General features: G+C 40.8%; 1 protein-coding gene across 3 annotated transcripts in view; it reads right to left on the bottom strand.

Moving 5' to 3' along the window:
* The window catches only part of tbc1d14 (TBC1 domain family member 14), a 41,815-nt gene extending 21,629 nt beyond the window's left edge, over positions 1 to 20,186 (bottom strand). Inside the window, exons 1-4 of one of the 3 annotated variants that reach the window (XM_011487736.3) lie at positions 20,070 to 20,186; positions 19,640 to 19,795; positions 15,013 to 15,745; positions 7,517 to 7,640 (exon numbers count right to left, since the gene is read on the bottom strand). In XM_011487736.3, the coding sequence (XP_011486038.1) occupies positions 7,517 to 7,640; positions 15,013 to 15,745; positions 19,640 to 19,682 (900 nt within the window). In that variant the 5' untranslated portion in view covers positions 19,683 to 19,795; positions 20,070 to 20,186. Of the gene's footprint in view, positions 1 to 7,516; positions 7,641 to 10,217; positions 10,386 to 15,012; positions 15,746 to 19,639; positions 19,796 to 20,069 lie in introns of those variants that run through there. The other 2 variants (XM_020711781.2, XM_020711785.2) reach the window with 2 other exon arrangements.
* Between the last annotated feature and the right edge of the window lie 1,705 nt (positions 20,187 to 21,891).

Genomic DNA, 21,891 nt, shown 5'->3' on the forward strand with positions numbered 1-21,891 from the left:
CACAAACGTTGTATGGAGTTGGTTGTGGTTTTAAGTTGAAGATGTGTTACCGTTTAGAGGCTCACTTCTATAACGGATAAAGAAGAGGTGCAAACATTTTCAGCATTGGACTTGTCCTGAGTGTCTTCACATATATATGTGCGGCCCACAAGCACTACCCTCCCCCACCCCCGCCCCTCCCCTCTGATCACGCTACCGGGGTTAGAGCTTTACGTGACGAATGCATAAAAAAAAAAAAAACACTTTTTTTCAAAATGGTAGCTTGACTATAAGTTTCATCTCCATAGCAACCATTTTTGTTTTTTGGTCACCTGGGAGGGTCGAACAGGTTTGTGCAATTTTTAGAAGAATCGCCAAAAGTACATTTTTGCATTTCTTCTTTGTTAACCACGCCCACATTCCTAATATACTCATAGTGGGTCATAATGTTTCGTTCAGCTTGAACCAATGGTTCATGCATTAAATTTTCACAATATTCCGGTTAAAAAAAAGTGGGAGTATCAGATGAACACTACTTATGCAAGCTCAAATTTTAACGCCGTTCAAAATCAACAAACTTTATTGACAATTTCTTTTTCCATGTATCTTTTGCAATTATGCTTGAGGAGTTGAGAGCAGTTCAAATTTGTAGTGTTTTACTGAAGTTGATATTTTTATATGTCGGACTGATCTTGAGGTTAAAGATTAACGAAACTTCAGTTCTGGTTGTAGACTTAAGCTGGTGGCACGTGTGTGAAACTTTGTGAAGATTGCTTGACCAAAAAACGTTTGGTCTTGAGGGAAAATGTGAAAGATCGCCAAATTGCACCAATTGGCACAAGGTGTGGGTAGTAGGGGTGTGTAAATTCTGGGGAATTTTCGAGAATGTGGCAGGGGTGACATTTTTGCTAAAAGGTAAGAAAGGAGAATTGCGAAAACAATCTTGTCCTTGCAGTCCAGGGGGGTATTCCAGGAAGCATGTTTAAACTACCCTGACTTTAACCCTGAACTCTTATCAGACTTCTCCAACTTAAATGAATTACTTCAATTTGGTAACATGTAATGGAGTTAAATTTATTCAACCTAATTTCTTATGTCTATTAGACTCCATAACTGTTTTTACAACTCAAACTTACATATTTATCTAACTAAATGTCATTTTACTTTCAGTTGGATGTTTTTCCATCTTAATTTATCGTACTTCTTGAACTCTCATATGTCTAAGTTTTAGGCTGCAGATATTCTCATTTTTATAACACTAAAATGATTGATTCAATTTGGTCTGCACCACATTTATATGAATCATGCATTCAGTTATACTGACTCTAACATGACTTTAGTTTTTGTAACATCCAGTTGCAATAGTAGGGGGTGCTAAATAACCTCATGATTCTCTCCCTCACTCTCACACATGGTGCAGAAAGAATTACACATAATATGATAGAATAACTCTTCAAAACACAGTAAAACAGCTAAACGACTAAACACATTTGGTCAAAAACCCAAATCCGTCCAGACAGGCAAAGGGAATGATATCGCACAATTCCTTGCGCTGCCAATCTAACAGCAGCGCCAAAGTTACACCTACTTAATTGAATTAATTTGAAAGCAAAATAACCATCTTATAACTACATGTTTTTAAGTTGACTGAACTAAAAACAATTACTAAAGCAAATAATTAAGTTAGATCAAAGTAAAGAGTTTACCTTTCCAACATCCATATGTGGTCTTATCACCCTCTCACGGTGGAATAAGTATTATCTGAGCTTCTTCATCCACTAAATCATCTTCAAATAGACACGCCATGCTGCTTCACCTCTCTGTAAACAAACTAACCTTCATCTAAACCTGCTCCAGACCAGGTTATGTTCAGAGCATGAGTTGCTATGGCAACTTGACATACCCTGGAACATACCTCCATTTTTAGAACAGAAAGCTGAGGTTATCAACTTCCTTATCCTCATACTTACCGTGGTAATAGCATAACCTGCTTTTTGGAATACTAGGGCATACATCTTAATTTTAGAGTATGCAGGAGGTTTTCCAAAATAAATTTGTAAAAAATCCATTAAAGAATCCCATTGGCTATGGTTGTGTCTCATTTGTTTAAAATTGTGTGAAATGGCTAGATGGAGTCTTTTAGAAAAGTTCCAGATAAGTCTGCTGAAATGACGCCTGATGTCACAAACACAGTTCACTTCTCGCTTCTGCACAACAAAAGGCAGAACAAAAGCTGGAAATCTTAGCCTCGTTTGCCGTTTCCAGTGTAGGATTACAGTTTCAGATACGGCGGATGTTATACACTAGAATGCCAGTGTTCTTGCATGTGGGCCTTGGAGCATTAAAACCTATGCATGACATCTGTAGACCCATGTATTTGAAGCATGACTTGAACTGAGCTCGTGTCAGAAACAACACAAGGCTTCTTCCCACAGCTCCACTTAAACATGCTGGCGTGTCACCATAGCTACAGTTGTTTAAAGCTCCTCTGCACTTAAATAGGGACAGACACACCTTCCTGTCCATTAACGGGGTGGAAAAGAGAAAATTACACAGCAAGTGTTCAGAAATCTGCTGGCAAAGAAGTCAAAGAGCCCTGCAATTTGTGCGCTAACTGTGCAAACAAGTGGCGGGTTAATGGATCAAAGAGTCAACACTTTGCATTCCATCTGATCCCAATGACGTTTCCCACCTATGCAGAACCGATCCGCCACCAAGAAGATCCATGAACGTCCAACGCAAACCCTCCATCAGCCAAAACAAGAACAGCTACCACCATGCCAAAGGCGCCCATGAGCAAACTTCCATTTGTCACGATCAAACTTTTGAGAGACTCAGAAGAGTCTTTAAAGAACAGCTTGTGGGGGAGGGGGATTCCGCATTTGACCCAAGATGCCATCTTTAAAAAGGTCAGAGGTCATGTCCACAATAGATTTTTTTTCACATTTCATAACTCGAGGTTCACCTTTCACAGTCCTGCTGTGCGGTTTTGCAGCTTTTTGTAAGTTTAATTTTGTTTTGCTTTTTCTAAACAGCGGTCCGTGTTCTGCGTCCTGATTGGCTGTTGAAGACGTCAATCTCTTCCATGCCGTGTCTCCTGTACAGAATGTGTTCAGTTTGTCAAATCTACATAATCCTTGATCAGGTCTTTGTTTTCATACTAAAATACTGGACTTTGAGAGTTTAAACAAGAGAAACGTTACAATGTTCACATTAGTCTGACAAAAGTGTAAACATTTCAAACACAGGTCCCTTAGAAATAAGTCCTTCTTACCCTATTGGCAGATTACCTTTAAATAAGAAAATAAAAAATCTGCCAACGGGGTTGGAAGAATGGTCTTACCAAGGATTCTTATTTTAAGAAAAAACTCTCAAACTAAGATTAATTTACAATTGAAAGATTTTCTTGATAAGATTATTTTTCTGGCAATACAGGAAAGAAAACTTTCTTTTTTTTTTTCAAACAAGGACCTTTTTACTTTCTTAAGAAATTGTGTTTGCAGTGTAAAGTGTGTAGAGGGGTTTTTCAGTCTTAAAACATCTATAATCTTACTTTACAGACTTAACCTATGGGTTATTTTTAGAATGTAACCTTTGCTATATAACAAAAGGAACACTGTATACCGGGTTGCCCATGTGGTTACCGGATCGCCTCGGGCCGCCGGATGTTCTCGGGGTCCTTCGGGGGTCCTTCCAATGAGTTATATCACTAGAGGAGACATCACGTGGTTCCTCATGGGAGGAGATTACCGCCATATTGGTGAAGTCAAGTTACAACTGCAGTGCAAATTCTTTAACTGTGTGGAATTATAAAAACATTCTGGGATGCGTTCTGCTTCTGGTATTCTTCCAAAATTGCAATGCCATTTCATTTACACTCAAAAAACGTTCTATTCGGTGTGGTATCATATAGACCAGAAAATACAGTTCTTAATATCCTGATATTGCAAGGAAAGTTTTAGATGCACAAAAATAAATTTTTGAAGACCAAACCACTTTTTATAACATTTCATAAAGAGCTCTGTTTTTACTTTGAATCACTTCATTATATGAAAAAGAAGAATGGCTTGAAATTGCTTAGTTTTGTTCAGAAATAAAAACTTCACGAATACCCCTAACTAGTATTAGACTATTTAGATTGGTTCTGTGTTCCTTTATTTTACTTATGTTTTTATTTATTTTTGTGTTATGTTCATTATTTCTTTTTTCCCCTCTATTCTTTATTTTCTATGTTAATAGGTTATGTTTGGCAATGTTGACTGATCTTCGAGGTAATATTGATTACATTGTTATTGTTCGTTATTTAATGTATGATACCGCAATTTTCAATAAAGTTTTAAAAAAACTTAGCGACGTTAACTCATTGGTCGTGGCAACTTACAGCCAATCAAATAGTGTGACGTCATCATTGGTCGAAGGACCCCGAAGGACCCCGAGAACACCCGGCAACCCGAGAACATCCGGTACCCACACCCACACTGTTTTGGGATGAGCTACGTTTGAGGTAACTCTATCAAAATTCTAGAAATGTCTAAACAAAAACAAAAAACACTATCACACTGTTTCCAATAAATCCTTATTACGCGAATAATCACAAACCAACTCACGCGATAAGTCATTCAGAAGCACAGATGTGAACAATACATTTTGGTCTGCGTGTATCTCTTCACAATCCACAGAAGACACTGAGGATGTTTACACATCGGATTGATTTATTTTAAAAAACTCTACCAAAGCATCGGGAACCACGCCTCCATGTCTGATTCATTAGATCATTCAGTCTCCCGCTGCAAACATATCTTTCTGTCATTACTTTCGTGTCTCTGTTACCCACATTAGTTCAAGAGGGGAAAAATAAAACCAAAAATAAAACCAAAGGATCTTTTTATAAATGTCTTGATGAAAATCCCAAATATATAAGATTTAGGAGGCCCGAGCTGGATGCCTTTCCGTCCTTCAGCAGAGCTCTGTCGGCGGCCAGCCAGCTGGAATTCTGGCAAGGGAAACATATTCTGGCACAACACCGGGATCCGGCGGGGCGACGGCAGGCCTGTCCGGGCTGTATCCTTCCGTCCCAACAGAAGAAGGGACAAGCTCCAGGAAACTATGCGGCTCCAGAGGGTTAAGAAAATGGATGCAAACCGTCTGCCTGTGCAGAGTTGTTGGTCACGTGACTCATTCTAAAAAAAGAAAAAAGGTTTTTCCATTGCAGTTTGCAAAATATGTCCATTTTGATATGCCTTAAAAACCACCTCCTCCAAGCGCAAACGTGTTTTTTTCTTCAAATCAAATCAAACTTTATTTATAAAGCACTTTTCATATATAAATATAACACAAAGTGCTTTACATTAAAACACAACAAAATATAAAAACAAGCATTGACGATTTAAAAATAAATAAAATAAAAATAAATAAATAAATGGGGCCCCCCTCCCCGTACCTAGCCCCCCACTCCTTTCTTGATGAATGCACGTTTTTTCCAAATTGATGCGTTTTCATTAGACTAATTTATTATGCCCAATCCAATTTACGCAATTTCATTGTCAATGGAAATACAGCGTTCAAGAAGTAGAGGCGTTGGGGCTCAAAATAAGCTCATTCTTGTTTGGTGACAGTAGTTTCCATAGATACTCAGAGGATTTGGACCAATCACTGTCGACTGGTTTCAACATGGCGGTGGCCGTATCAGGAAGCAATGATTCTAAGCGATTTGGCCTTATTTCGCTAATGCTGGAGGTAAGGCATTTTCTGTGGGTGAGGTGACACCTCGATTCGTCCATTGTTTCTACAGTCTATGCGTGAGACGAGGCGTCTCGGACTCCCCGTCAGCCTGGCCCGGGCCTCGAGAAACGCTCCTGCGGGCCGGAGCGGTCCTTTACCGGGGATCGAGCACCGGGCAGAAGTGGCAGAGGATGTTCGATTGGCCACTCTGCATGTCAATCAAGTGAGTTATTTCACGCAGAGGATGATGATTCGCTGAAGGAGTTTTAAATAAATATACATTTCTTTTTTATTTATTTATGTATTCATCTATGAGCACCCTTATGAGCAACGTACATGATTATAGAAAAACTAATGAGCTCAAAAGGAAATAAAAATTTAAAGAAAGTTTTATTATTTCAAGAAAAGTTTTCTCAGACCTGCAATGTGTGAGTTTCTGTTAACATTTACGGATCAAGTTTACATTTTTACCTCTAAAAAAGTGATTAAGGTCGTTTTCGTTTTTTCCTTACATCCGACTCAAAGCCTGGACTCATTTGGACTCCAGTATTGTATGCATCTAGAATAGGCCTGCACAATAATTTGCAAATTTATTGTTAATGTTATCAAGCTGTGCAATACGCATATTGCAAAAGTTTCAATAAAAACTAACCTTAAATGTGCAAAAACAATTTTATGGAAGTTTGAAATATTTAACAAATCCAATACGTTTTTTATGTTGTTGAAGCCCTTTTAAGTTAGATGTTTGCCTCCTATGTAGACGAGGGTCATTAAGTGTATAATTTAAGTTATGTTGACTCTGTGAAATGGAAATGATGTGTTTAGATGTTTTTCTATTTGTTCATGTATCGCAAGTTATATCGTCATCGCAAAATTGATCACTAATATCGCAAATTGTGAGCTTTTCCTTGTATCGTGCAGACGGATTTATAAACATGCTTGGCACTCTAAAGCTACAATAATAATGCTGGAACATCTAATGTCCGTGTAAAATTCCTTTAAAACAATCTGCTTGTATTACAAACCAAATGCCAGACGACAGAAGTAGTTCAACCAAGACTTGGAGCCGATGAGCCTCTCCAGTTCTTTAAAAAGTGTGTTAGACAGCTCTGGGTTTCTGTGAGTGTGCAGTATCTGTCTGTGCCAGGATCTAGATAAACCTGTGCAGAGCAGAGGACCCAATTTCTCCCATCACCGACTCTGAATGAATCCAATATTTGCTTGAATAATAAACTTCTATGAATATGGAGCGTGCTCCTGAAAATGTAAACATTACTTCATTAAGGTGTTTCATTCATCAACAGTTAAAAGGGATCAGCTGCTGAAAGGAGACCACTCCCACATTCTAGCAAAGCCAGGAAGACCATAGGACTCCGACAAAAACACTCCAGCAGCCGGACAAATAATCGCCAAAGCAAACAAAGCTGCTGAAGCTGCCATATCCGAACGTCGGTGAGACAAAAGAGCCTCCAGAGCTTTAATGCTGTTTACCTGGCACACAAAAGGTAGAACGTTTCATCTGTCATCAGTGGTAGCAGCTGCTTTAATGTCCAAATAAGAAAATACTGCAGCTTATAAATATAAACATGGTCTTTAAAGACCCATTATCCCTTGTGTTTCGTTGATTCAGATTCCGATTAAATCCATAATAAGTTAATGTATCCAGTAAAAAGACGTGCATCTGACATAACATGTGAAATAATAAGAATCAAGGTTTGATCTGGGAATCTTGATTTGTGAATCTATTCGGATCGCCACCAAAGTGCAGATCCACAGCGCCCTAATGAAGCCACAGAAGCACATGTGTGGATCCTACCTTTTGTATCTTCTTTGGGTCTTTTATGGGGACATCTCGCAGAGGAACTTTTCCAAACAGCTTCCAACCGGGATCCTTCGGCTCCACAGACTGACTGTCCTTCACCTTTTTGGTAAACACGCTCCTGAAGGAAGGCAGGAACAGACAGACAGAGCTTAGACAGGAGGATAAACAAAACCAGGTCACTGTGACAAAGATCACTACCCTGTTGCTGTCCAGGACCTGAATACCCAAGAGTCTTTAGAAGAGCTTTGGGTTCACAAACACAGACCGTGTCACACAGCCACTACGTACATTTTGAGCACATTACATGGAGGAAAATTGGTCACATTTGAATTTACGTGGAAAAAGTCTTCACGTGAAATTTTCACAGATCTATCAGGAATGAACCACGAAATAAGTAAGGGTTAATGTCCTTGGAAGTGTGCATTATCAGCATTAACGCGGTTGTTTCCACGAAGTGCGTTAATGCTGATAACGCACACTTCCAAGGCCATTATCCCGCTTATTCCATGGTCACTTACAAAAGAAGTAAATATTTAACCAGTTTTTAGTCCTTTTTTCTTGATATTTTTACAGTTTGGCCCGCTTTTTTCACAAAAATGTGTAACGTGATGCAGTCAAGGTCTGGCAGTTTAAAGCGATATATATGCCGATGATCACGATATGTTAAATAAAACATCAGTTCAGAGATAAAGTTCACCTCTTACAGCTTGTTTTTGTCCAGATGATGAAGCTAAAGTTTTTTTTTAAAGAAGCTGGCAGAGTGATATAGACCATTTAAGCTAGGTGACCGGAACTTCTTTTTAGGCGTGAGATTTTCACTGTGGTATATAACTTTTAAAAGCACACCTATCAGGTAACCAGAGTCGAGTATTCACCCGGACCATAGTATAAGTACGAATAAACCACACAAAGAACACGTAAATCAACATAGAACATGACCGTATGTGATTAGTGTGCTGTTTATATGCAATTGATTAGTGATTCATGCGTCAATTACATAATTTAAACGCGATTTGTGCGCCATACACGCAATACAAAAGTTATACATCGGTGGTAGATGCGTAAAAAGGCTGTTAGACATACGTGGAACGGTCGATGAAAGCCACAAATTTTTGTATACATCTCGCAAAAATTGCAAAACAAATTACGTAATAATTGCATATAAACTATGTAGAATACGCATAAACTGGATGATTCTAAACCAGAGGTGGGCACTGAGGGCCGCATTCCTGCATGTTTTCCAGCATACCCTGCTCTGGCATGTTCTGATTGGCTGGACACACCTGAACCAGGTAATCAGCCATGAGTAGGGCAAGGATGTCTGGAAATCATGCAGACACACCGGCCCTCGAGGCCTGGAATTGCCCACCCCTGTTCTAAACAGACCAAAAATTTTGAACAGCTCAAAACAGAATTCACGTAAAGATTGTCAGTGGAAACCCTCAATGGAAATCTGCGCACATCGTCGGAAGACGAACGCAGGAAACACTTATGAATGACGTATATCACACACGTATCATGAAAACCAAACTTTCATGAACATAGCGGCAGTTTCTTTGTCTCTGGAACCATTTATTGCCATTTACGTAGACCTTTTGCGATATGAGTTTGTTTTTGATATTGCCATGTCGATACATTTTGGATTTATAGTGCAGGGCTATTTCCTGCTCCTCATATCAATGAAAACTTTATTTTGGACGGCTTGGACTCGGACCCATTCATTGTTCCCATGAAAAGTCATCATTGATATGAACACCTTGCGTGGATGTGTCCACGTGTCTCCTTCACTAAAGACGCTTTCTGTTCTTTTTCCTCTTGACTTACTGACAATGAAACAAATAAAACTATAAATAGAAAGCACTTCCTTATGCTGTGCAAGGCATTCAAACGTCGGCGGTTTCTGAAAGGCGTCTGCTGTGATCGTCAAATCTGCTATTTACAGTAGATGGCATGAAAAAGAAGAAACTTTGGTTAAAATTCCTGAACCCTCAGCGGCTTCTTTACAACCTGCCGTCAACTTGTTAAGGAGCATTTCACACCTGAAAGAGGCTCCGATTCCCCCTGCAGAGGGTAGAGAGGATTTCAGCTCACAGAAGACAAGTGTCAAAAGCTGAAGGGTAATTATATTAAAACATATTCTTCTGCCAAAAAAAAACCCTGCAGGCTAAACCCGAGTAACCCTGTGATGACATAAGAATCAAAGAGTGAAGGCCAGTGCAGAGTCAGCTGTGAAGTGCAGCCTGAAAGTGACATAACAGAGAAATGTACACATCGTCTTCAGTTTTCAGGTAAACCCTCCAACATGAACAAGCAGAACAGGCTTTAAAGTCCATCAAGAGAGTTACTCATTCTCAGATTCACCTGCACTGGTCCCTCGTTTTCTCCTAAGACGTTTCCAGATTCCCCAAAGTGCTATCCAGACTGAAATCTGGGAAAGAGGCGATAAGGCTTTTCCGTAAACGGTGAGGGCAGGCGGCGCGGAAATACCAAACAAGCTGGCTTAAGACGGAAAGCAGACCTTTTCCGATCATAAAGCACATGACTGCGTGGGACCAAGAAGCGCTCCAGGCTGCCTTCAGGTCAGCAGATTGTTCAGATTGACTGAGCAGTGTTCAGTCAGCCCAGAACTATGGCAAAACCTGCTGTCACACCCAATGGAACTCTCCTATCTGGAAGAAATCATGGCGCTTCCTACCTGTTGGTGTAGAGGAGTAGAGACGGAACGGCCATCCCGCTCTGTAGCAGCAGCAGAAAACAAACGAAGCTTAGCTCTTACTCAGAAAAAATCTCCAGACTATAGAGGCCAAGAGCAGTCCTACAGCCACTGAGCTCTGGCAGACAGAGAGGAGGAAGGAGCAGACTCCTCCTCCTCCTCCTCCTCCTCAGCGTTCCCGACCCGCCCGCTGAGAATTCACAAACGTGACGATCACAAGCCTGACAGGCGGCCACAGAGAGCCCAAATACTCTGAGAGGAGAGGAATAACTGATTACTGAAAAGGGGAGGAGCCAGAGGCCTGCCTTTGGTTTCTGTCTATTGCATAAACAGAACTATTAAAGTGAAGACAGAATAATTTCACCTCTGACATTTATTCAAGTATGAGCACACCCTCCAGCTGTGAGCATACAGGAGTGTACATCTGTTCGTTAACTTCCTGAAACATACGTCAGACGCCGCCACGCCCCCTTAAATCCACTGTTGAGTTTGCACTTTCAAACTCAATCAGCCTGTTGTCTCCTGAACCATGTGACCAACATTCAACCATCACAGGACTTGTCCAACGCACTCAAGAAAATTCCTCAACTATTTTGCAGACGTTGCCATTTGTTTCACTTCGAAAGTGTAATGATTGAAGCTCAATTCTGACCTGGAGAATAAACACCGTCAAAATAATTTTTTTAGTAAAATGTAAATTGAAAAATATTTAAAATTACACTGTTTGACTGAAGATGCTCTCATTCAGTACAGACATGAATATTCCTAGGTTACAGTTGGTATTAAACATTAACTTTGCCCAGGACTAGGTGGCAGTCCGTGTCCCTTTGCTGTAGCTGGAGCTGACATAGCATGTTAAGCCTAAACTGGAGCTCATGCCACTTTGTTGCTGATTTTTTTAAGGACACAATACCTTTGCAACATAGATACCTTAACACAGCACAGAAGTCGAAACAGAAAATGTGTTAATGTTTACCAATATCATGCGTTAGCCAGTCGTTAGCATGGAGAAGAAAAAAAACGTGCACTCTTTTGCTTCTCCACACTGTGGTTAATAGAAAAGATTGCTTTTAAAAATACCAAGCTAGAGAATGCATATGACATGCATTGTGATGTACACAGAGTACACATTGTATGCGACATGTGCTGTTGTGTTTGTCCTATGAATCCAGCATGGCTCCTATAACCTTTGACCTGGTCTTTCTGGACTGGGTGTGTCTCTTAAAGAAAATGATGCTGTGAAAAAGAAAAACTTTTTTTTTAACAAAGAACTCAAAGCCTTCAGGTATTTTGTGGTGTATTTGCTGTGTAACTTTATCTTTCTATTAAGTTTATATTAATGAAATTTCCATTTTTTAACTATGTTGTATTGTTTTCACAAACTCCTCTTAAATTCTTTTGTTTTTGTCTCTAAAGAAAATCCCTAAATCTTTAAAACATGTTTACTGCATGTCAAGTTATTATAAACCAATGATAACCAATGATCAAAGAAATACTACATATTAAATCTTCTGCTACATCAAACCTTAACACTCCACAACATTAGCTTTTTGCTAGTTTTACAGACTTGTTCTCTTTTTAAAGACCCACTCCAGCAAAGTGGTGTTTTTTCCATGTTCTTGTGGTGTTTTTCTGACGATGGAGTAGATACAATAAGAAAATGAACAATAGAACTGCATTTTCGAGTCTTTATGTTCTTCAAATTGTGAATCAGGGACAAACAGAAAAAAATGCAGTTTCAAAAAGAGCGTGTTTGTTACGTAGAAAATATGCCGGGTGGGCCCCAAACTCCCTGCTTTGAGCTCTTAGCAAAGTGAAGTGGAGGGGAAGGGGAGGCGGGGTTGCTGCGTGTAAACAGTCCCACCCTCAATTTAGAGGCAAATTTCATATGAACTCCTGCCGCTCTGCAGGAACTATGTCCTAGAAAACACAGTTTGTTTGTTTTTTAGCTAAAAAGACATAATCGTTATTAAAAGACCACCGGGAACGCTTCGAAAATAGATCAAAAGATGATGGGAAATGGTCCGTAAGTACTTTTTTTGGCAGTTTCTTACTTTGTACTGGTTGAAATGATCAGCGTAGAGCAGGGGTGTCAAACTCATTTCACTGAGGGCCACATCAGCATTTGGTTGTCCTCAAAGGGCCAGATATAACATATACAAGTAACTAAATGTAATGTAAAATAAATGTAACTACTAAAATATCTCATTATATTTACTATGACTTTTTAAAGTGACAATTACAGTTGCAAAGAAAACATATGTTTGCTTGTTACTCTAGCATAAATTCTGTTAAATTTGATTCTGACTGGTTAGGTGATGTGGACACTATTTAAGTCCTAATGTATAGTTACCCAATCAGATATTTTAAGTCTGATTCCTCCAAGATATGAATAAATACACACTCATTTTTTTTTTATTCTAAGAAGTTACAAACTTTTATGCTCTCGCGGGCCACATAAAATGACATGGCCGGCACATTTGGCCCCCGGGCCTTGAGTTTGACACATGTGGCGAGGAGCGTGCATTTGGCCATTCCCACTTTGCCTAATGAATCAGTAAAAGAAGCAGGCACTAAAAACCTAAACTAATTATAAAGTCCCATTTTAAAAAGGGTGACAGAAGTGGGGTTTCAGGGTTGTTATTTATCATTTTAAAGCGGTTTAGAATCCAGCATTCTGGGTATTAAGGCAGTGTTTGGCACAATTACCTCTTCTTGAGGTCAGGGTGTGAAATGCAGGCGTGTTGGGAGGGTCACGAGCATGTCTCAACTAATCAAGATTTGTAAAGAGGCCTTGAGCAACACGGCCTTCCTTAGAAGCAGAACAGAACTGTGTCCTCTCAGAAAGAAGGAGGAGAACAGAATACAACTCACAGAACAGAAAACATTTTGGAAAAAGTTCAACTTTTTCTGACGGACAGAAAAAATGAAAAACAGTTGGTATGTATACATTTACACAAAATTCAGTAAAAGTTTAGTTACTTTAAACACAGCGATTGATGAACCAGTAAGTCACCCTAACCACAGTTCACATCGTATGGTTGCTTGTAAGGAGCACGAGTGTCATCAGCGGCGTTTCTGCTAAACATATGCGTAATTTTGCAAATACACTAAACCAGTGTTTTTCAACCAGTGTGCCGTGGGAGATGGTCAGGTGTACCGTGGGAAATTACACATTTTCACTGATCTAAAAACATTTTCCATCTCCAGGAAATCAGCTCTTTGTCCATTCAAACAGGCCCTGATAAAACACTGAGTAGTTAGGAATATAAAAGATCATAAAATACTTTTTTCTTTGTGTTCATTTGATTCTATTAAAGACATTTTGATAAAAATGACGGTAACACGATTTAGCCGCAGCTTCAGCTCTGTTAGATGTATGGATGGCGTCTTTTTCAAATTGAAGATTGTTTAAGGAGGAAAAATTAATAATTGCAGTTTATGCCTGGCCGGAATTCTATGACACTAAGTCTTTCGTATATCTGAAGAGAGCTGTGAAAGAAAGAAAAAAGTCTGGAACAAGACTCACCAGATTTGCACCGCATGGACATTTCACCCCAAGTCTCCTCCAAGCATAGGTGGTGGACATACACTAGTAAACTGTAGAAATGAAAGCAGCCCCTCCCTGCTTGTCTAGTGTGAACACCATGGCCTATACTCTCATTCAAGAACACACGTTTAACAGATTCTGGAGCGTGCATCATATTGCTGGGGTGAACGTAGCTATAGAAGGTAGTGACACACTATTCAAGCAGCATGCTCCCCCCATTTATCTCAGTTCACAGCCTCGCTGTTTCACTCATTTGTTGTTTCAACACAACTTTGAATGTCTTTTCTTTGAATCATGCAGTGTTCTGCACCCTGATTGACTGCTGATCTTGTCAATCAATTTTGATTGTGCTGTGTTGTCTTCTGCACAGAGACGTGGCGCATGCAGCTTGCTAGAGTTAGGGAATTTTTGATCAAGAGCACAGTTTTATTTTCATTCGATAATACTGGACTTATTTTTCTATGTAGGTTAGCAAAGTGTATAAAGTGTGTAGTGAGGGGTTTTACTGCCGTAAAACATCTATAATCTTTTTTTTTTCACCGATCGTGGGTTATTTGTGGAACGTGTCTCCCGCGATAAACGAGGGAACTCCGTTTTCGCCATCAACTATTTTATGTTTTTGAGCGACAGCGATGTATAAGTAGATGTGTGGGCTTTTCTACTCCTTTGCAGAACATTCCAACCAGAGCACATCTGATTAGTCACGGGACACAACACGAGTTCAAACAGTAAAAGCGTCTATGGTGGAAAGAATCTGGTCCTGCTTATGTTCTGCAGACATTATTCTCCTCTCTAAATTTGTATGAATTTAAATAGCTGTTCTGACAAAACAAAGAGGCCTGGGGTTCATTCCTGTCAAACTGCACTGTTAAGAAAGCACATCAATTGTTTTACTAGGAAATTTGTGATCATTTCAGGTCAGGAGGATGTGTAAGGTGTAGTTTTAAATCATTTTACTTTGGTTTGTCTTCTTTTTTTATTAAATTCAGTGGATCTGGTCAGCAGCCCTTTTATGTGAGGTTTTTGCTCCGTTTTCATGTCTTCTTGTCATAAGAAGTGGTTTTTAGTTTAGTCTTTAATTGTGATCTATAAATCCAAGATAAAAATCAACATCACACAATCTTTGCGCGCAGCAACAGTCTGCAGGATTACTTTGCCCACATTCCAGGTCCAGCACCAGGTTACAGGAATGTTCCTCAGAACAGACCCGAGCGATCGCAAACTTGCCTGTTGAATAAGCTGATGAGTGGTCCCAGTTTCTTGTGCTGCTGTGGCTTGACCCCTGACCCTGGGTACAGTTGTGAAGGACTCCAAAGGTCTGCTGGACCTCCAGGTGAGGAGGACAACGTCACGTCTGAGAAGTCAGCTGTCCCGCTTTCATCCGTCTCCAAGGTGACGATGGCGCTGGAGTCTGACGTGACGGTGAAATCCAAGATGTCTTCATTGGAGACCGACAGCTCTGTGCTCATGCTCGACACGCTGCACATAGAGATGTCATCGCTGCGATTCAGGGCTCCGCCCCCAACGCTTAAGCCCGGCGTGGCTAAGCGAAGGGTGGGGCTAAAGAGGCGAATGGTGTCGTAGCTACTGCGAGGGAAGGTGGAAGACTTGCGTGCGGTGCTGTTGGATGGGTCGTCGTCCAGCGGTAGAGTGGCAGGCGAGTCTTCAGCGGAGTCCATGATGAGGTTTCCATTGTGGGGCTGCAGGGCGCTGCAACCAGGGGGGTGGATCTCCAGTGTTGGGATTCCTGAGTCCTGAGAAGTCAAACTGTGGCTGTCTGGATCCAAGTCTGAGGGGCTTTTGTGGGGACTGCTGAAGTAGACGGGGGTGCTGGAGTAGGGGGGCCTGTAGGTGGGCGGGACATGTGAGGTGAAGCTGGGCTGGTGGTCGGCGGGGAGGTCAGTGGCACTTGGTCTTTGGCCCGCTGAGCCATTCTCCACTATGGCTCCTACAGGCATACCTTTAAAAGAGAAGGTCACATTTTAAAAGATTGATAAAACATTTCAATGGAGACTAAAGTAGAGACATCGTCACCACAAATATGAAGAAAAGCCGTGGGGAGTTAACCCCTGATGAACCCACGCTACAGTCATGAAGCTCAGGGTAAAGGGGGTCTCCAAGTCCTTCTAGTCCAGTGAATTTCTAAATATGAACTTGTCCTGTTTTTCAGCTGAAAAACTGTAGCAAATGAATATTTATTTCTAAACACCAGAGAAGTAGAGAAGAAAATAACCTTTTCCACTTCTGCTCCTATGTTTGCAACACTTCAGATGCACACAGAGTGCATGAACCATCGACTGTACCTGAGATCTGGAGCGAGCGAGTGTGACGTCACCCACGGGAAACGCTTTACTTCCAGCTCCTACCAAATGGCTTCAAATGAGTGGCCATTTTTCGCAATATGGACGCCACCATGTTGAAACCAGAGATCAATGAGCAGCGATTGGTCCATCTGAGTCATTTCCATGGCAGCAAATCAGGAGTGAGCTTGCAGGAAGACCACTTGAACGCAGGCTCGGGAGAATCTGGCAAACATTTTGAACGTTTTAAGTGAGACCACGTACTTTTATTGAGGCCTCTGATTGATCAATTTATATCTTGAATAACTTGCAATAAAGAAAAATATGAAAAAAGAGGATTATCAAGAACATGTTGAAAAGGTAACAGAACAAGAATGGTGATTCTGACAAATAGAATGACTGAGTAACAGCTGTTTGTCTCTATAGAAGTCTATGGGGTTTTGGTTTCCTGGGGCCAGCAGGTACTTCCTGTTTGTAAAGCGAGGGATGGAGGAGTCACTCACTCCAGTTCTCATATACAGTCAATGGCACGAGCTGAAAACAATGTGTGTGTGTGTGTATATTAACACCCAACTGAATATTCACAAGTGCATAGTAAAGTAGTAGATTTTTTTTAAAGCTCCTATAAATATTTATTGACTTCTTTCTTATCCAGTCCTCCTTAAGAACTAATCATTTGACTCTTAAGTTTTTTTTAAAGATGTGCATATGCAGATTTTAAACCCCTCCCTTCGGCTACATACAGTTTCATTTCACGAAACAAAAGTTTTTATGGTTTGTTTGAACACTTAAATTTTAAAGTTAACTTTTGCCATTGAAAAGCCCTGACTTGTTTTAAAATCCTAAACGAAAGCAGGTCTGTTTCTTGATCTGAGTGTCGCATGCTCTCCGTTTCCTCAGCAGCAGGACAGGTGTGCAGCAGGACAGGTGTGCAGCAGGACAGGTGTGCAGCAGGACAGGTGCGCAGCTTTGTGGGCAGTACATTCTGCACCGTCACCTGGCCTCAACACAGGACTGTTTTGAAGTTTTACAGAGTTTACTTAAACTCAAAAACTGTTTTAAACACAGACTCAATGATGAAAATGTGGGCCAGAGCAGGTCAGTAAAAAAGAAAAAAGTATCAAATAAAGAAATAAAGCTATAATAGTTGCTAAAGGAAAGGGATGTGAAGCGATGACTCGTGACAGATGATGGACCTTTGTGCCTGCAGGAGCGCTGAATGGATGAAGGGTCTGCAAATTTGTCACTAACTCCGTACAAAGTACATGTGCGACACTAACCCCCTCGGTTTAGCTTTCTTTGTGTTAGTAGTTCATTTCTGTGGACTTAACTGAGACTATCACAGGTTTCAAGGCAATCCTGCAGGAGAAATGTTGGCAGCGCTGTGGGAGCTAACCTTTCTTTCCCCCCCGTGACGGCACATTTCTGCTGAAAGAGCAGCTTCATGAAGGTCAAAGTTCTGAAAGAACTACCATCTTCCCACCTTGTCTGGTGCTGATGAACATGTTTATGATTTCATTTCCTATTGTGGGGATCTGCCCGTTTGATAGAAGCAAACTGGAGTCCACGTCTGAATGTCAGTGGAAGGAAGAGAGTTTAAAGTCGCACTCAAATTTTTTTCAAAGTGTTCCCAGCTGTCTTTTAGTTATGATTTTTAGCAAAAAAAAATCTCTAAAACCTGTGCCGCGTTGGTTTCTAGGACATAGTTTCAGCAGAGCGACAGGAGTTAATTAAAAAGATGCCTCCGGGTTGTGGGCGGTACCGTTGGCACAGAGCAAGCCCAACACCTCCTTACTATCATCCATCTGTTTACACGCTTTCACAGCCCCTCACATCCCAGCATAACATTGCCGGTCCAAAAAAAAGAGCGCGAAACATTGGAGCTATCCAGCCGTACAGTTTAGATCCAGATTCCAGCTCAGACGAGGAAAACAAAGACGATCATGGATCTATGCGTCTGTAATTTGATGCATCAGAATGGAGCGGAGCGGGGAGCTCATGGTCTGCTCAGCCTATTTTCTACATAACAAATATGATCTTTTTCTAATGGCATGTCTTGTTCATTCACAATGACTGGAATAAATAAATCCACAGAAATACAATTTTGAGCTTAATTTTCTTTACATATGTCTTTCGTCATCAGATAAATGACACCAGAACATACTAAAAACACTATATTCATCAGAGTGTGTCTTTAACAATGATGCCCCACTATCTTGCAAGTGTCTTTCATGACCAAATCAACAGAGTTAGAGGGACATTGTGGATTTTTGCTGATAAATTTCCCCCCAGAATAAATGTCATAATCCAAAAAAGTCTTTTGGAGTGATCTCCGCATCCATCAGCTCACCTTATTGGACTCCTGATTTTCTCCACCTGTCAGGACATTGGATCCATGTGGCTTTGATGGGTGGAATTTAATCTCACAGCAGTAACTGGAGTGTGGAATGTAATGTGAACAGGGCCCCAGCATCCTCCTCTCAGCACCAGCTGCTGTGCATGAATGAGCTCAGCCTCGCATTGGGGCAAGGCATCATTCAAGGCTGAAACCCACAACATTAGGAGGGCAAAAAGGAGAAAAGACTGTTTTCTCTCAGCATGAGGCCCGCGGTTTGCATACGTCACCGAGACAATAAGCCAAAGCCACGGCAGGCTCCAAACCCTGACCTACAGGTCGTCATGTGAGCCCAGCAGACTGTCTTCCAAAAGAAACGGGTTGTTCTTGAGCCACAGCATTAATGACCTCAAATCAATTTGTTATTATTAGCACAATGCATTTGTCATTGAAAAAGGCCTGATTTGCTTTCACAATAGTCTTTGAAGACTGCAGGCCTCTCAAAAGGAGAACAGGAGTGTTTCCTCCAGTAGAATACTGTAACAACAGCAGCCTGAACCGCCGGTTTCAGTTCATATGCACAAACCAGACGGAGAAGTCCTGAAAATCAATCAGCAACACGCATAGAGTGCAGTATTCCGATTTTTTTCTACACAAACAGGAAAAGTAAAACAGTTGACATTATTATATGCTAATAATGTAATAGTTAAAGTAGTAATTCCTCTTTATTTGCCTTTCAGAAGAGACTAAGAAGAAAAAATGCACTTCATGACAGTTCAGTGACGTTAAACACTGCATGGTATAAGTCATTACAGCGGAAATGTTCGCAATTACAAGTGATTAAAAAACGTAAATAGTGAAGATAAAGACAAGTTCCTGTTTTAGCCCAAAACCTCAAGTCAAACCGCACATTCCAACTGGATGATTTAAATACAGCTGACGCGTCAGCGCGGACGTCTCATTTCCGCCGCTGCTAGTGGTATATTATTGCAAAAATGCACTTTAAACTGCACCGAATCAAAAACAATGTTCAATATCTCATTATTATATCATTTTTTTTAATCCAGATAGTGACGGATCTCTTAAAAACACCTGCTTTGTTTAAACTCTTGACATTTTGAACGGGTTTGGTGGGAGCAGGAAGGAGCGCGCTCACATTATAACACCAGCATTTCAACCAGAAGAGCGTGGAGGAACCGCAAACAGCGCGCACACCTACCGCCGCGGTGCTCGCTGCTCTGCTCCCGGATCGTGTTCGCCATGCCGCCGCTGGACGCTACAGGTGTCCGGTGGCAGGTGGCCGCCGCTCACAGCTGTACATAGTGCTGGTGGGGCTAGTGCGGCAACAGCATCACCGCCGCTGGGCTCCTCGGCTCTTCAGGTAAACAGACATACAGACAGCAGCAGGGTGAGGGGGGGACCGCATCACATATCCCGCCTTGAGCGTCCGCTCCGCGCTGATGCTCGGGCGCCAGCTCACTCATTACCGGCGCTTCCTCAAGTACGAACACATCAACTTTCCCCCATCAAAGGCCTTCTAAACACCCTCGTGACGTAAAAAACCGAGAAATAAACACAGTTCCGAGTCTGAACAGGGGCGTCAACGACCACATTTGACACGCTTCACAAAAATAGTGAGCATTTCATACCTGTTTCTGTCGTTCCGCCGCCATCTTAAACCAAACTTATGCCGAGTGAGGCGATAATCGAGCCAAGAACGCAGTCTGTCGATCAATTCACCTGTTCAGACCTGCAGACATCACTAATCAACCTGGATAAACGCTCCCCGATGGCGCTACTGCAACACAAAGATGTTTGCTAACCGCAAATAAATGTCCAAAGTTTACTTTTTTACTCCAGGAAAGTACAAATAATCATTCAAAGAGCGGGAAAAAATCTACAAAAATATGTGACAGCATCTAAGTTAATTTTTTTATTATTTTTTAAGTTTTTTTTTTTAAAGTATTTTTTTTAATTCTGAGCCATCTTTTTGATTTTTTATTGAAATTTTTAATGAAAAAAATACAATTAATTAAAAAAAATGAATTGGGACCTTCATGCGTATTTTTTTTATTAAGAATATATTTTGCATCCTCAAATTACAGTATGGGAAAAAAAGTATTTGTCAGTCACTAATCTTTGTTTTTTTACTTGTCCCATCCAGCAGAATCTTCTGACACGAGGTGTCTATTTGCATTTTAGGCCAAACTTTATTTATATTAATTATGTTTGTATACATTTCTTGTTAGACTGGACGAAAAACAGAAAAGAAAAGGAGAGAGTAGGATGCTGGAGATAGCGGACGAGGGTTCAAAAGAAAGGGGAGAAAACAGTCCATCACTAATTCTGCAAGTAGTCCAACTTATAAAGATGAATGGGGTCTGTCATGGTAATCATAGAAAAACTTCAACTGTGAAAGAAAAGACATCTAAAACAAAAATCTAGGGAAATTAGATCTGTTGGTTTTACATACCTGATTTGTATACTGATGCAGAAAAAAAGGGTTAAAAAAAAGTTCACCTCCGTATTTTGTAATGGAACTCTGCTTTCAATGACAGAGGTCAACAGTTTCTTGTAGGTCTTGACCAGATTTGCACACAATAGCTGCTATTTTGGTCCATTCTTCCATGCAGATCTTCTCAAGAGCTGTGATGTTTTGGGGCTGTTGCTGGACAACAGACTTTGCATTAATTTGTTAATTAGATTGAGGTCCAGGAGGTGGTTAGAACACTCCAACACCATGAAGTGCTTTTTTTTTACTCCTTTGAGTTTGGAATCATCATCATGCTATTAGATCCAGCTACATCCTCAATGCTGTCACTGATGGAAGAAGATTTTTGACCAAATTCTCACACTACATGGCTCCTTTAATCATTTTCTTCACACAAATTCACAGGTTTTGCTTTCGCATAAGCAGCTCCAAAGCATATTTTCCACCTCCACTAAGGAAAACATCTTATTATTATTCTTATGCGCAACCAGGCAATTCTTCCCTCTCCAAACATGGCGAATGACGTTTATACCAAAGAGTTGCATTTTGGTTTTATCGTCCACCTGACCTTCACCCAATCCTCTCTTGGATCATCCAGATGGTCTCAGGAGAACTTTAGAACTTGTGCTGGTTTAAGCAGGAGGACCTTTGGAGCTCTGCAGGATCAGAATCCATGATGGCATTCTGTTACCATAGCAACCTCTGTTACTGTGGCCCCAGCTCTCAAGTTATTGGCCAATCCCTTGAATACTTCTGGCCTGTTTCCTCACTGTTCTCAAGATCTTTTTGTACCCCACCAGGTGAGATTCTTTTACTTCTTCCATTTTCTAACAATTGTGCCAACAGCTGATCTCTTCACTCCAAGCTACCTGCTTATTGTAGTTTGGTTCACTCCAGTCTTGTTCAGGTTTACAATCTTGTACTTGGTATCCTTTGACAGCTCTTTGATTTTGGAGCTGAGGTTGCAATCTTTTTAAGGT

Source organism: Oryzias latipes, chromosome 18, assembly GCF_002234675.1.
Source record: "Oryzias latipes chromosome 18, ASM223467v1".
Taxonomy (NCBI): Eukaryota; Metazoa; Chordata; class Actinopteri; order Beloniformes; family Adrianichthyidae; genus Oryzias; species Oryzias latipes.